This window comes from Triturus cristatus, chromosome 5_1 (genome assembly GCF_964204655.1).
Source record: "Triturus cristatus chromosome 5_1, aTriCri1.1, whole genome shotgun sequence".
Classification (NCBI taxonomy): Eukaryota; Metazoa; Chordata; class Amphibia; order Caudata; family Salamandridae; genus Triturus; species Triturus cristatus.
In genome coordinates, this window is record NC_140587.1 from 1,014,365,422 (window position 1) to 1,014,382,454 (window position 17,033).

Consider the following 17,033-nt stretch of genomic DNA (forward strand, 5'->3'; position numbering starts at 1 on the left):
AAAAGTAGATGGTCCAGTGCAGTCATGACTGCCAGCAAGTTTTAGCCAACTGCACTTCTCCCCAGAAGTCAAAGTATCTTGCTGACCGCACTGCTACCAAGGCTTGTTAATGACAAGTCAGATTACCTCCCCCTTTACTGAATGCTGCAACAAGTGGTAACCACGCAACGCCTTTAACCGACCACGGCAGTGACCCTGTTGTCAACCTTTTGCATCCATTTCCTCCCCAGCACAATCTAAGCGGTAAACCTGGTTCTCCCGCGGCTCCCGCTTCGACACCAAGGACAGCCAGGACAATTTTACACCTGAGCCTCTTGGGCCAGGTAAAGTTGAACTTACTGTTGTCTTGGTCCTGGGACCTGCATCACCTAAACCCCCTTGGGTTCCACGTAACTCCACCTGCAAGTGACTGATTGTCACTAGTGCTTTTTCCCATTGACCGCAATGGTAAAGTTTACAGTATTGACTTGCACTGATTTTTTTCTAAAATCCATAACTCCGGTTATACACATCCAGTTGTTCGTTTTGGTGTCTAAATTTCTATAAAAATCTGCTTTAATTTTGTAAGTCTATCCTGAGCTGTGCATGCGCTGCTCTGAGAGCCATGCTCTATTGGAGTATGTACTTGAAGCCCCGCCCACTCTCCACCCATATTTGTCATTGTCTTGTGTCACTGTCCTTCGTGGATGCTGGCTTCTGATTCCTTAATAGGCTTGTTAGTCCCTCCTTGTCTTTGCTTGTAACCTCCCATGAGGACTGGCCCTTTTACTGTGTCCCAACTCGAGCTTTCATTAGCAGTTCTGGGAACCATTTACTTCATTAAGGGACAAAACACACAGGGGATGCCAGTTTCGGTAATGGCGGCCGCTTCCTAACTACTTTCCATTTCTTTGAAAGTTTTAAGTGCGCTCCTTTCCTGCTGCACGGTTGCAGAAGTCTGCTTGGACGTTTCCTCCGTTGTTTCCACGCCAAAGCAGACCTCTCCACCGCCTTTATTTCTTTCTTTATTTAATTACTTAGCAATTAAGTGATCTTACTGCGGTGTGATTTAGCGATTTGGTTAGAAGTATTTCTCTATAGTGATTGTGAATGTTCTGCTCCGGAGGTGACATAGCATCCAGTGCGCTGGTAGTTCTCACCCGACGCCCGTCCCAGCAAGGCAGGCATGTCCACGGGTTACAGTTATTAATGCGTGCACAAAAGGTCGCCAGCAAACGTGAAGTCCGCTGCGCCCCGGGCGAAAAGAACCACTTCCGGGGACAGGCTGATGAACAGTGGGGGTTGGGACCATTCTGTGCGCCTGCACTTTTCTCTGCCTACACACTTGACTTCTTTCTGTTACTTACTGCACACCACTGCTCTGCGGCTCTAACTACTCGGCTTGGTAACCGACTGAGCTGTGATTAAATACCCATGACTGTTGTTTGAGTGACAGGCTACCGTGTAACTGAGGTTATGTGAGTGCTCCGTGAGTGACTTCTTTTTGACTGACTAGTCGGTAAATGAGTGCACAAAACTGCTATTTGCTGCTGTATGACCGGCCGATCTGCCTCTCACTGCAGCTTCCCCTCTCTGTTGCAGGCAGCGTATTGACTGCTAGATCCGTGGGTGACTGAACACCGCTTCTTCTCCTGCGTGCTTGTGATTGGTTTGGGATTGCCTGCACATGAATGCACTGGCAATGTGAACACACAACAGCTCTGACACAGCTTGCACACAAATGGCTGTCACTGTATATGGGCGGGTTATGATGACCGCACACAAACGAGAACAATTCAGAAATAACACACAGTGAGCTTTCCAACCTGTATCTTCCTGCACTCACGTTCTCTGTAACAGCTGCTCACAGCTCACTGTCATGAAGATTTCACTTTAAGCGTCTGAGTACCTCTCTGTCCTTACCTGCACACCGCTGGTTTGCTTCTGTGTGCCTTTGCTACAGCGCTTTGTGTGTTGTTTGTTGCGAGCTGTTCTCGAACAGCGGCACCAGTGAGAGGGACACAAAAATCTCCATGATAGAAATTCAAATTCCACCACAAGACATCGAGACACTTGGGGCCTCATGTAGGTAGCTTAATACCGGTCGGTAACGGCCGAAATTCGGTAAATATGCCGTTACCGACCGGTATATAGACAAGTGAGATGTAGGAGACCAAAAACCAGTTTTCGGTAAATATGAAGCGGTAAATACCGATTCATAATTACCGAATACATATTTACCGAATCGGTAAATATGAAGTGGTAAATATGAATCGGTAAATATGAAGTGGTAAATATGAAGTGGTAAAACTGAAAATGACATGTAGGTAAAATCGGTAATGAAGAAATCCATGAAAATCGGTAATTAAGAGTCGGTAATTAACACTGAGTGAAAGCAGGTGGTAACCATCAACAGACCATATAAGCAATCCCAAAATGCAACAGCGTGGACAACATGGCTGCTCTGTATGTCATTGCAAGGCGCCTACGTCTACAGGCAGCAGGTCTGAGGATATGGATACGGGAGGAACGCATCTACAGACAGCGCATCACACTCTTCCAACTGACTGATGCAGAGATACATGAAAGGTACAGGCTACACCCCCAAACCATCATGGACCTGATAAGGGACCTGCACCCACTCCTGGACCAGCCAACAAGAAGGGCGCATGCCATACCACCACATGTGCAGGTGCTCTGCAGCCTACATCTACTGGCATCCGGCAGTTATCAGGTGGTGATAGCTGCGGTGGGTGGTGTATCCCAGAGTTGCCTGTCCCGTTTCTTCAGGAAGTTCCTGGATGCCATGATGCAGAGAATGCACCACTACATCAGCTTCCCAAACACACAGGCTGAACTGCAGAAAACTAAAACTGACTTTTATCACATGGCACAGTTCCCCCATGTCATTGGCTGTATTGATGGCACACACATCCCAATCTGCCCACCAGCTGACACAGAGCACATCTACAGGAACAGAAAGTCCACCCACTCCATCAATGTGCAGGTGATCTGTGATGCAGGGAACATCATCACTGATATTGTAGCGAAGTTTCCTGGGAGCACCCACGACTCTTACATCTTCCAGAACAGTGGGATCTACACACGACTGATTGCCGGAGAATTTGGAGAGGGATACCTGCTAGGTAAGTAACAGTGACGCCCCATGAAACTTGCAAATCATAGTGTATAGAGGCATGTGACTGATGGTTCCCTTTTACTCACCTAGGCGACAGTGCATATGCCTGCCGGTCATTCATCCTCACTCCCTACCTACACCCATCAACCCAGAGTGAGAGACGATACAACGTGGCACATAAATCTACACGCAATGTGGTGGAGCGCACGTTTGGACTACTGAAAAGCAGGTTCCGCTGCCTCCACAAGAGCGGAGGCGCACGCCAGTACACACCCATCAACTGCTGCAAGATCATTGCCACTTGTGCAATGCTGCACAACCTTGCCACGAAGAGAGGTACGGATGTGGAACTAACAGATTTTGAGGACAACGAGGATGAGTCAGGCCAGCCAGAGGGCAACGCAGCTAGAGTGCCAACTGCAATAGATGGGAGAGAGAGACGGGCAGAGATCACATGCAACTATTTCTGAGTAAGTAAGGGGACACAGCAGTTGTGGTATGTCATGACGTAGTTTTAATGCGGCACTACGCCATGAACACAAGATCAAGCCAATCTGGCAACATAGCATATATACAAGGAGTAAGTCCAGGGTTACGTCACCCATTGGGAAGTTGCTACGCAGGGCTGCATCAATGTTTGCGCATACGCGCTGCAGTGTGGGATGGCACGGCTTGAGCATCCTCACTACAGCCAACCCCAAGCCGCCTGCTGCTCCTGCGTGCTTCTGGGACGGGGGGTGTGATGCTGCTCCTGCTGCTGGAGTCGATGCTCTCCGCAGCATCCCCTGCAGCAGTTGTCGCCGCCTGACTTGTTAATAGCACCTCTAGTGCACTTGTCACCTGCACCATCCCCCGAGACACGTCGCTGAGCGCCGGCAGAGTAGAGAAGTGGCAGTTGCCAGACGGTTGAGTGCCCTGGTGGTAGTGTCCCTCCTCTGCCGTTCCCGGCGCCGTGCATCTATGTCAGCATCTAATTTGCTGCACAACTGCTGGATTGACTGGGACATGTCCCGAATGCCCGCTGCCATTGCGCCGATGTTATTGTCCATGTTGACAAATGTAGATTTCATGAACCGCATATGCCTCTGGACTGACATGACTGCCTTTGTTTGCAGGCGCTGTTGTTTTAACATTTGGCCCTCGAGCCCCGAGAAGACACCATGGCTGTCAATGCTTGCTGGTGGACTCTGGACACGGGACCTGCGGCGCCCTCTTGCACCCGTCTGTGCTGCCTGTGAGGTGTAGGGCACAGTGGCATGGCTCCCATCCTGGGGCATAGTAATTTGCTCAGGGCCCCTGCTGTCGTCAGACAAGGTGTCTAAGGCTCGCAGCCTGGCGGCAGGACGCCTCCTCATTCTCACACCTGCAGGCGGTGATGTGGCCGGTGACTCAAACATGAGTGGCGATGCTGGCTCTGGGTGAGGTGATGCTGGCTCTGGGTGAGGTGATGCTGGCTCTGGGTGAGGTGATGCTGGCTCTTGTTGAGGCGAGGCTGCCTGTGTTGGTGGTGCGGCTGCCTGTGGCCCTGCTCCCTGGGCTGAACTTGTGCTGGCCAGAGGTGATCTGTGTGGCCGGTGTGCCCTCTCTCCTGCAGCATGCCCTGTCCTGCGTGATGTCACATCTGTGGACAGAAATGCAACATCGGCTCAGTGTCCCCGAAGGGCTGCATTGCAAGCATCACAATAAATCATGTCACACTCCAAATTGTCCTCTGCCTCCTTGTGCCTAATGTGTGTAACATGCCTTGTTGCCCTGTGCTATTTACTTCATGGTTGGGGTTTCCCTGACTACATCTCCCAGAATGCATTGCCTGTCTGCACTAACACATGGACTGGAGTGGGATACTCATTTCACAATGGGAGATGTGGGATAGGGGTAGGGGGGGCTACATTGCTGTTCATTCGTCTTACCTTGTTGGGTGGCGGCTCTGGCAGAGCTGTCAGCATCCCCAAGACCCACGACGCTCTCATTCTCGATTGTGGCCCCCACCAGCTCCTCCAGTTCGGTGAGGGCAGGTGCCCTGTTGGTTCCACCTCCAGTCTGGCTGGCCTCCTTCTGGATTTCCCCCATCTTCCTCTTGGTTACAATCCTCAGGTCATACCAGCGCTTTTTGAGGACCTCTATGTCCCTGTGGGTCACTCCCACAGCATTGACCTGCGCCTGGATGGCCAGCCAAATATTGCGCTTTTCAGCCTCAGGCACTTGCAGGGACTGCCTCCCAAACAGCTTCTGGTGCTGCTTCACCACCTCCTCCACCAGCACCTGGAGTTCCTTGGGGCTGAATTTCAGCTTCCTCCTCCTTTCCCCTCCATCTCTCTGTGTCCTCTGGCTGGACATGATGTTTTTTTGCTGCACAAACAGGCACTGGCTCCCTGCCTCTCCTCTGCACTCCAAGCCTCTCCAGGGTCTGTTAATTGTGTGCACCTGCCTGGGTGTGGCCACTTCCTGATTGGGTGGGGTGTGGTTGCACAGGATTGGCTATTTCATCAAGTCATGTGATTTTTTTCCCGATTCGGTAAATACCGATTCGGTATTTTCCGATTCGGTAAATACCACCGCGGTATTTACCGATTCGGTAAATACCACCTCGGTATTTACCGATTCGGTGAATTCCGATTCTTGATTACCGAATGTTACCGATTCGGTAATTGTTACCGAATTTTTACCTACATATAACTTACCGATTCTTAAATACCGATTCGGTACGGCTCGGTATTTAAGAATCGGTAATATTTATTTACCTACATGAGGCCCTTGGTGCTCACGAAAGGGTGACGCTGGGCCCAGGGCTGCTTCTTTACCACAGTTTAGGATGGAGCCTAGTTCTCTAGGGTCTATGAGTGCTAGGGGTGTGTACTCCCTCCCAACAGTTGTAAGGGCAAAGTAAAACAAAAGAACATGCAGAGGCAATTAGTGAGTAATCTTAGCCTGTTATAAAGGCAAACAGGAAGCACTTCCGACACAGTTGCTGCATGTGTACAAAGAAGACTATCCTACGACTCCTCAGGATGTAACTATTTGCAATAGTGTGCTTTATGATGTTTAACAAACACCACTTACTTTAATTCAGTGTTGTTATTTTACTGACCAAACGTGATGGCTGCTCACACGACACTGCTCTGGACAGCGTACCACGTGACTGTCTGCAAGTACACAATAGTGCTCTTGTGCATGCAAAGTGACTGCCCAGCGAGGAACAAGCTGTGAATGTCTTCTCTGTCACTGTGATGTGTTGCCTGTGCAAAACTGTTTCATGCCAACCTTTTAAGTGAGCGACTGGCAGGACAAGCATGAGAGAGCAGGCATTGTTCAGTTCAAGAGAGGCCGCTAGTGTACTAGATGTATCAGAATATCAACAAAAGATACATTTACAAACATCAAAACTAAACAGAACTAATTTACATAGTCAGTGGTTTTCCTGGAAATCTGGCATGCATCCCACTCGCCGGCATCCACGTTGAACAACCCCTTCCTTCCCCTTCTCTCCCAGTAGATGTTCTGAAGCTTATGTTCGGCTCCCTCAAAGTCCATGTCCAGCTGTTCAAAGAGGCAGAGGCAGGGCAGAAGCAGGGCCAGACTGTCCGTTGCGGGCACCAGGCGTTTTCCCGGTGGTCCGGTTTTGGACTGGTGGGGGCTGTTTTTAGGTTGAGCCTGGGCAGCGCATGCGATGCTCTGCGAGGCGTGCTGTATTGCGGTATGGCGTTGATATCCGCCCATCTTTTCATTTGGCTACTGTTACTGTCCTTTCAATATCGTTGCTTTTCATTTGTACATAGGCTTAGTAGCCCTTTGTACCGCCTTGTCTGCATTTGTAACCTCCCATAACAAATGGACTTTTTACTTGTGTTGTTACACGGTCTGCTTTATCTAGTTGGTTAGCACTATTTTCTTTAATGATCTTCCCTATTCCACCCACGACGTCGCAGCATGCCGCCACCTTTTATTTTGTTACTAGTCATGTATTTTTTAATTTCCATCACGGTTGGCTTTACTTATAGAGGCCCCACTTATTTAATTCTTTGAGTTACGGTGTGGGCCGCTTTCACTCTAGCAGCTGCACTTATTTATTTAATTTACAGTGCAACCGCTTTCACTTCAGCGGCCGCGCTACAAAAGCTTTATTTTATTTGTTTTGCACTTTGCGGTGTAAAAGCACCCCATGCACACTTTAATGTTGGCCGCGCCCCTTTCTTTAGACGCTGCTCACTGTAACCTGAATACAGCGAGCAGCGTCTGAAGAATAGGGCGCAGCCATCATTAAAGTGGTCTCGCATTTGCGAGAGTTTGAGCTATTAGAATTAGAAATGACAATGCCTTTTATATATGTGTTGCTTTGAAAAACACAGAAATAAAAGGCATTCTCATTTACATTGCCGATAGCTTAAGATCTCGCAATTGCGAGACCTACTGCATTGAAAATGATTGTTATAAATTAATGTTGGATTTCTTTTGAGTCGTGTCTATTACTTATTGTCCTTGTTAGTACTCTGAAATGCTTAACACATGTAGTAGCCTGACTGCTCTCTGCTTCACTACAAGAACTGAGCGGAGGATTTATTATTGTGACTCCAAGGACCATCTTTGTGGTATTGTGTTAGTGTTACGTGGTGAGGGACGCCTAACCAGCATCGCCACTTGAAACTCCACTTTCCTACATGATGCAAGACAAGAACAAGCAGTTAGGCAGGTGTTGGACAGGCCACATGAAGGGCTTGCTCCCTCCCCGCATGACACGGCCCAAGCCCCGGACTCCCAGGTGTTACCCACAAGAGCAACCCGCACCCCGTCTCCCGACGGAACTCCTGCCCCCGGACATCCATGTATCATGGGGCCGAACCACTACCGGCTCCCCCGGCCGGATCAGCCGCCATCTTGGACACTGCACCACGAGGCCGCGTGGCCTCAGCTCGACCCTAACCCTGGGCCTGGCCCGGCCCCGACATCCCGGCACCACCATCCACCCAGGAGGCGAACGGACCACTTGGCAGGTCAATGGGAGAAAGAAGTGTCGATGGCTCTTCCCCGCCAGGTGCCGATCGCCCTCCAGCTCCCCCGGGCGCTGGCTCCACCCCCTGCTGGGTGTCTGGACTCCCTCATCCCGGACCCCCCGACCTCCAAGTGCGAGGGTCCGGACATCAAAGGGCGCCAGACCTATAACTAGGGCAGCTCCAGAGCAGGAAGGCAGTTGTATCCTGGAGTCGAGAGACACCGAGAAGAACTCAGCCTTGACGGACTACTGGCGCTGCCGTAGCTCTTCCTTGTGAATTATCGTCCTGCCTGCTGGCGCTGCCGCGGCCTTCTGCATCATCCATCCTCGTCGGGACCTGCTGGCGCTGCCGCGGACCGTTGTAACGACCACCTTCATCGGGACCTGCTGGCGCTGCCGCGGACCGTGTAACGACCACCTTCACCGGGACCTGCTGGCGCTGCCGCGGCCCGTCCAAGCTAGAACACCGAGCTCGAGGATTGTGAGCTACCCACCATACCATCTCAGCTACCAGATTGGTAACCAGACTGTCCCGCTACCCCATTTTCCCAAACCAAGAGACTAGAATCGAGGGGACCCCTGAGTCCAGACCTCCTTGTACCATTTCATCGTACCTTAAGAAATCACCTATAAAGAACGTTAAATCCTATCCTTGTGTGGTGTATATCTGTGGGGGGGAAGTTACTCATCTGTACGATCGCTGGAGACGGCTCTCCCCGGAGACCTCTCCCCTTGTCCTCGGCCGACCCTCCCGGTCCGTCTAACATTGGTGGCCAGCGGCGCGATCCGAATCAACGCGTAATCGTACAGAGAGTAGCTCACCCCACGACAAAACCACGATGTCGACCAAAGAGAGCGGATCCACCGAGAAATTCCAGATGGATAAATTGGAAGAGTATAGCCATCGTGAACTGAAACAATTCTGCATGGAACTAGGCATTGCTGTCACCGGCCTGAGTACCAAAGACGATTTTAAGCACGCCATTGAGTCGTGGGCAGAAACCGGGGTCGCCGGATCCCCAGACCAAAACGGTGCAGCATCGGAGAGGAACGCCACGGCTCCCGAGGAGCGAGGAACGGGCCTCTCGCAGGAAGAGATCCAAGAAAGAGAAAAAAACAGATTACATGAGTTAGAAATGGCACGACTCAAAATGGACGGTGAACTAAAATTAGCCGAGCAAAAACTGAACCTAGAACATCTGCGGCTCCGAGAAGAACGGGAGGAAAAACAGAGGCAGAGAGAGCTCGAAGAAAAAAGACTGACATTCGAACACGAGCGCAAACTTGCAGAAATAGAACTACGGAAGCAGAACAAAGAACCGGAGGTGCCCGAGCGACCGCGCACCCCGGGAGCGACAGAAAAGAAAGTCCACATCCCCAAGGATGTTGTCCGAGAGTATGTCTGAGAGGACGACATACAACAGTGGTTCAAGGCCTACGAGATCGCCATGACCTCCCACCGGATCGATCGAAGTGACTGGGGAGCCGGCCTATGGGGGAGGTTCGTCAACGAAGGCCGCGATGCCCTACTGCAGCTCCCAGACCATCAGATGTCATCCTATGACCACATGAAGGCTGCCCTCCTCACCCGATATGGGCTCACACCCGAAATGTACCGCCAGAGGTTTCGGGACTGCACCCGGATCCCGGGTACAACGTGGGTGGAATATGTCAACTATTTCAGCCGAGCCTTCGAGGGTTGGATCAAGGGAAGCCACGTAACGACCTACGAGCAACTTTTTAATCTCATGGTGTGGGAGCACCTGTCTAACAACTGCTTCGTCGAGCTCAGGCAGCACCTCCTCGACAGTAAATTGACTGACCCACGGCAACTCGCCGCCGAAGCTGACCGGTGGGAAAGCACCCGAGTGGGCCGGAGAGGGCCACACGAGCAGAACCGGAACAACGTAGGTCAGCACCGTCCCCGAGGAGGAGGAGGAGGCCAGGGGCGAGGGAGAGACACCGTCCCGGCCACTCCCGCTGCCAGCACCCCGCCCCCGGCCAGCCGGGGGAACCCCCCGATGCGCCCGGGGTTCCGAGCCAACGTCACGTGTCACCGATGCCAGCGAGTCGGCCACTACGCCAATGACCCGAACTGTCCACAGAACCAAACTCCAAAACCCCGCCAGGTAGCTGCCGCCGCCCTGGGGGGAGAACAAATCTCCGAAGAACAAGAAGAATACGAGCAGGCACAACAAGAGTGGGAACCGGCCGCCATGGTTCTAGCGTGCCTAGGGGGAAAAGACATGGTCCCGCGGGCCCCCCTACCCGCCAACACCAGAAAATATAGCCAGTGGGTAAACATTAATGGGCGCCGGGCCGAAGCCCTACGTGACACAGGGGCCAGTGTGACGGCCGTCCTCTGTCACCTGGTAAAACCAGAGCAGATCCTGCCGAACATTCTCTGCCCCGTCCGCTCAGCCGACAATTCCGAGAGTCTATGTCGGATGGCCTGCGTCCCCTTCGAATGGGGAGGGGTCTCCGGCATGTTGAAGGTGACGGTCCGGGATGATGCCCCCGTGGACTGTCTCCTGGGGAATGATCTTGAGAGTTCCCCGTGGGCCGCCGTCGAAAGAAGAGAGCACCTGGGGATGCTGGGCCTCCCGGACTGGGCGTGCGTAACCACCCGGTCCATGGCCGCCCGTGCCATCCCCCGACCAGAAGAACCAGAATGGCCTGCACCTCCTCCCCCGATCGCTCCGGTAGAGGACACCGACTATACCGACCCCCCAGAGCAAACCCCCGAAGGGGTCGCCCAGCCCCAGGACCTTTCCGGCCTGGCTCAGTGGCGTCAAGAAGGGGGGCCCACCCAGGAACAGTTCCGCCAGGAGCAGAAGACCTGTCCCTCCCTCGAGGGACTCCGCCAGCAAGCCATCGCCCAGAGCGCAGGGGACTCCACCGGAGCCCATTGGGTCTATTGGGATAACGACCTGCTATACAGTGAACAGAGAATCGCGGAGTTAGGGGCCAGTCGAGTGCTGGTGGTGCCCCTCCGTTTCAGAGACTTCCTGCTAAATTTGGCCCACGATGTCCCTCTGGCTGGACACCTGGGCCAGGACAAAACCTACAGTCGCCTGGTGCCCCACTTTTTCTGGCCGAGGATGCGAAACGACGTCCTCAACCACTGCCGGTCCTGCCCCACGTGCCAGGCCAGCGGCAGGAGTGGCCGCAAGCTCAAAGCACCTCTGCAACCCTTCCCAGTTGTCACCACCCCGTTCGAGAGGGTGGGAATAGACATTGTGGGGCCCCTGGACCCCCGCACAGCACAAGGACATCGGTTCATCCTGGTACTGGTGGACCACGCCACCCGCTACCCCGAGGCGGTGCCCCTGCGAACGGTAACAGCTCCGGTGGTCGGCCGGGCCTTAATGGGGATCTTCTCCCGGGTGGGCTTCCCCCGAGAAGTCGTCAGCGACCGAGGCACAAACTTTATCTCGAAATATATGAAGTCCCTCTGGCAACAGTGCGGGGTCACCTACCGATTCACGACCCCTATCATCCTCATGGAAACGGACTAGTTGAGCGATTCAACCGCACGCTCAAGGGAATGATTGGGGGATTGGAAGAGCCCCTCCGTCGCCAGTGGGATGTACTACTTCCGTGCCTCCTCTTCGCCTATCGAGAAGTTCCCCAGAAGTCCCTCGGTTTTAGCCCTTTCGAACTCTTGTACGGGCACCCTGTGCGAGGGCCCCTCAGCCTAGTCAAAGAAGGTTGGGAGATGGCCCCCCTAAAGACCCCTCCAGACGTCTTCAAGTACCTCCTGGCACTACGCAATCAGACCCGGCGATTCAGGGAAATGGCAAAAGCGAATCTTGAGGCCAGTCAGGAGGACATGAAAAAATGGTACGATCAAAATGCCTCCTCCGTCGAATTCGAACCTCGTCAACAAGTGTGGGTGATGTCCCCCACCGAACCATGTGCCTTGCAGGACAAGTGGACGGGGCCCTTCAAAGTGGTCGAACGCAAGAGCCCCGTCACCTATCTCATCGATATGGAGTCTCCCCGGAACCCCCTCCGGGTCCTCCACACCAACAGACTCAAACCCCACTTTGTGCGCTCGGAACTCAGCCTCCTGATGGCTACAGACAGTGGGGCGGAAGAAGACTCCGAGCCTCTCCCTGATCTCCTGAAGACTCAGGAGAAAGACGGTTCCGTGGACGGGGTCCGGCTCTCCGATGCCCTCACCCCAGAGCAACGCCAAGGCTGCCGGGACCTCCTGCTGCAGTTTGCTACTCTGTTTTCCCTCACCCCAGGGGTCACCCCCTGGTGCTTGCACGACGTGGACACGGGGGACAGTCCCCCTATCAGACACCGGGCATACCGCGTACCAGATCGGGTGCGGGCCTGCATCCAAGAGGAAGTGTCCAAGATGCTCACGCTCGGGGTCATCGAGCCCTCGGACAGCCCCTGGGCCAGCCCGGTCGTGCTGGTCCCCAAAGCCGCTGCCCCCGGCACCACTCCTGAACTCCGATTCTGCGTCGACTATCGGGGCTTGAATGCTGTCACCAGGACCGACGCTCATCCCATCCCCCGAGCGGATGAATTGATCGACCGCATGGGGGCTGCCCGCTACCTCAGCATCTTCGACCTGACAGCGGGCTACTGGCAGATCGGTCTCACACCCCGTGCCCAAGAACGGTCCGCCTTTTCTACCCCCGATGGCCACTACCACTTCAAGGTCATGCCCTTCGGCATGAAGAATGCCCCAGCTACTTTTCAGCGACTAGTGAACCAGGTCTTGGCGGGGCTCGAAGGGTTCAGCGCCGCCTACCTGGACGATATCGCTGTGTACAGCCACCACTGGTCCGACCACCTCCACCACCTCCGAGAGGTCCTGCAAGCCCTCCAGCGGGCCGGCCTCACCATCAAGGCCGGCAAGTGCCAAATTGGTCAGGGGTCCGTGACCTACCTCGGACACCAGGTGGGACGCGGTCTGGTGGCCCCTCTGCAAATCAAAATCGCTGCCATCCAGTCCTGGCAACCCCCAGTCACGCAGACCGAGGTCCGAGCCTTCTTGGGACTCACCGGCTACTACCGGCGGTTCGTGAGGGACTATGGCAGCATTGTGGGGCCCCTCACGGGTCTCACGTCCAAAAACCACCCGAAGAAGATTAACTGGACCCCCGACTGTCAAGCGGCCTTCGAGAAGCTGAAAGCTGCCCTGTGCACCGCCCCTGTGCTCCAGGCCCCCGATTACAGTCGGGAATTCATTGTGCAAACGGACGCCTCCGACCACGGCATCGGGGCGGTTCTCTCCCAGCTGAACCCCGAGGGTCTTGATCAGCCGGTGGCCTTCATCAGCAGACGCCTCCTGGCCCGAGAACAGCGCTGGAGCACAATCGAGAGGGAGGCCTTCGCAGTGGTGTGGGCCTTCAAAAAGCTCCAGCCCTATCTCTTCGGTACCCACTTCCGGGTGCAGACCGATCATCGACCCCTGCAGTGGCTAATGCAGATGCGGGGGGAAAACCCAAAACTATTGCGCTGGTCCATCTCCCTGCAGGGGATGGACTTCACTGTGGAACATCGACCGGGCCAAGACCACGCCAACGCAGATGGCCTGTCACGCTTTTTCCGCCTCGACGAGGAGAGTCCCCAAGAGGATGGGTGACTCTCCCCGCCTTCAGCTGGGGGGGACGCATGTTGGACAGGCCACATGAAGGGCTTGCTCCCTCCCCGCATGACACGGCCCAAGCCCCGGACTCCCAGGTGTTACCCACAAGAGCAACCCGCACCCCGTCTCCCGACGGAACTCCTGCCCCCGGACATCCATGTATCATGGGGCCGAACCACTACCGGCTCCCCCGGCCGGATCAGCCGCCATCTTGGACACTGCGCCACAAGGCCGCGTGGCCTCAGCTCGACCCTAACCCTGGGCCTGGCCCGGCCCCGACATCCCGGCACCACCATCCACCCAGGAGGCGAACGGACCACTTGGCAGGTCAATGGGAGAAAGAAGTGTCGATGGCTCTCCCCCGCCAGGTGCCGATCGCCCTCCAGCTCCCCCGGGCGCTGGCTCCACCCCCTGCTGGGTGTCTGGACTCCCTCATCCCGGACCCCCCGACCTCCAAGTGCGAGGGTCCGGACATCAAAGGGCGCCAGACCTATAACTAGGGCAGCTCCAGAGCAGGAAGGCAGTTGTATCCTGGAGTCGAGAGACACCGAGAAGAACTCAGCCTTGACGGACTACTGGCGCTGCCGTAGCTCTGCCTTGTGAATTATCGTCCTGCCTGCTGGCGCTGCCGCGGCCTTCTGCATCATCCATCCTCGTCGGGACCTGCTGGCGCTGCCGCGGACCGTTGTAACGACCACCTTCATCGGGACCTGCTGGCGCTGCCGCGGACCGTGTAACGACCACCTTCATCGGGACCTGCTGGCGCTGCCGCGGACCGTGTAACGACCACCTTCACCGGGACCTGCTGGCGCTGCCGTCGCCCGTCCAAGCTAGAACACCGAGCTCGAGGATTGTGAGCTACCCACCATACCATCTCAGCTACCAGATTGGTAACCAGACTGTCCCGCTACCCCATTTTCCCAAACCAAGAGACTAGAATCGAGGGGACCCCTGAGTCCAGACCTCCTTGTACCATTTCATCGTACCTTAAGAAATCACCTATAAAGAACGTTAAATCCTATCCTTGTGTGGTGTATATCTGTGGGGGGGAAGTTACTCATCTGTACGATCGCTGGAGACGGCTCTCCCCGGAGACCTCTCCCCTTGTCCTCGGCCGACCCTCCCGGTCCGTCTAACAGCAGGCTAAACTATCTGTGCAACCACAAGCTCATAATTTCCTTCTCCATGTAGTGGGAACAATGCTGGTTTTTGAATGAGTTGCATAGATACATATGTTTTGCACTCTCCTTCCTTCCAATGTTGGATACCGACGTTTGTAAATTGTATTTCTTTGAAGAAGTTCCGAACCCCACAAGATATCTTGTGACTTCTCTCTTAGCCCCGAATGCAGCAGGACAAAGACACCAACGTTGATTGTTTTTTTTTGTGTTTTTATTTTTTTGCTATCTGTTTCAGAAGTTGTAGTTCCAGCTCTGGTACCATCGACATCTTTCTGGAACATTGACATTTCCCCCGGGAACATACATAACTTCTCAAGGACCTTCAGTGGCAGTCATAGAATATTCAGCCACAGCAACAGAGCTTTCTACCACATTGATTACTACATTGAATTCCACTTTGAAATGATTAAATGAGGATTCTTTGACGAAAATCAGGTAGTTGTGAGCATGACTGTTGGGGAAGGGTGTTGTGGAGGAACGCCTTTCAAATTTCTATGGTGCTACCAGTATTGGTTCTGTAGCTTTTGCCTTTCTCTAGACTATGAGGAGTTGACCTGCTCTGTGTAAGACATTCAAGTACAAAAGACAATCCATTAGCATCTGAATGCTGCTAGAAACACCACAAGCTGCAGTTTCAAGACCCATCCGAAACTCCGCATCCATTGAGGGCTGAGGATTTCGAGGATACCGAACACAAAGAGGGTTGCTCTTCAGGTATCCACATTGCGTAAGGAGATGGATGAGCTAAGGTTTTGTTCACTGACGTATCTAAGGTCGAGAGGGATGAAATCTAATTGCACGAGAGCACAGGATAAAAATAAACACTAGAACCTTGGTTCCTCCACCTTCACTCGTGGATCGATGTCCGGGGATTGACCTTAAAAGGATTTAAATGTTAAGGCTGAGCACCTCTTCCCAGGGAGTCGGACTGCGAGCCCTGAGGGAAGTCAAAAGAGGCACCAACCTTTGGGTCTGGCCGTGCTCGAAACCAAAAGACTCCCTTGGCTCCAGGATTGACTCTGGCAGTTTTAGTTCAACTCATACACCTCAGACAGGAAAGAGGAGAAAGCGCAATTTAGAGGAGCTGATATCGGAAGAATTAGAGGTTTATCTGATTCCTTAAAAGGTCGTGGACAAGGTCACCATCTCCCCACAGCTCCCTTCCCCTGTCCCCAGCCACTACCTCGCACCCCACCTCCTCCTCAGCCTCCCAAGCTGTCACCTCACCAGTCAGTCAAGTGAAATTTGGTCTTTGATATTAATTGTATAATGTCCACAGTGAATATCTTTAACTGAAATAATTCCAGTTTCACAGCTGTCTCATTTATTTTAATTTGTGGACTCTAAATATTGTAAAATCACAAAATATTTTTATGTAGTTTTGTAGCATGTACTCAACTTGCTTCTTGAACTGGGTGTGAAGATTAACATCGATACACTAAACATATTTCATGTTAACATTGGTGACCCGATTAAGTTGACTTGAGCAGTAGTAGTTTTTTGTAACCACTTTTTGCTTAGTATTGTGCAATACTGCATAATAGTAGAGTGGCCCATAAAGTGACAATATAAATTAATAGCAAAAGTAGCAAAGGAATTGTCTATCTTTTTGTTTTGTCCTTTCTCCACTGTAACTTAAACTTCTTTTTTTTATTTTATTTAAATGTGTTTCCAGGCCTACCGCTGCTTGTTCAAAGAACAATTGCACGAACAATTGTTTTGCAAGAAAGCATTGGAAAAGGTCGGTTTGGTGAAGTTTGGAGAGGTAAATGGAGAGGAGAAGAAGTGGCAGTAAAGATATTCTCTTCAAGGGAAGAACGCTCTTGGTTTCGAGAAGCAGAAATTTATCAAACAGTAATGCTCCGTCATGAAAACATTCTTGGATTTATAGCAGCAGATAATAAAGGTTTGTTCACTTTTGTTCAAATTTGCAAAAATGCTCCCCTTCCCCCACTTTGAAGACTTGATTTAAAAGGTCTACAATCTATGCTTTTAGAGTCTGCCAACTTTTTATTTTTTTCAGTGTCAAGAAGAAGAGTTAATTCTATTATTAATAGAATTAACTCACACAGACAAAGGTGCCGGGTGCAACTAAAGAGTGTAGCTTAAAATACCTTTTCCCAACTGAGTTTCTGT

General features: G+C 52.7%; 1 protein-coding gene across 5 annotated transcripts in view; it reads left to right on the forward strand.

Annotated features, from left to right (window-relative positions):
- The window catches only part of LOC146832794 (TGF-beta receptor type-1-like), a 1,867,988-nt gene that overhangs the window by 593,595 nt on the left and 1,257,360 nt on the right, over positions 1-17,033 (forward strand). For all 5 annotated transcript variants that reach the window (XM_085606114.1, XM_085606113.1, XM_085606115.1 and 2 more), the window contains exon 4: positions 16,573-16,803. In XM_085606114.1, the coding sequence (XP_085462240.1) occupies positions 16,573-16,803 (231 nt within the window). The remainder of the gene's footprint in view (positions 1-16,572; positions 16,804-17,033) is intronic.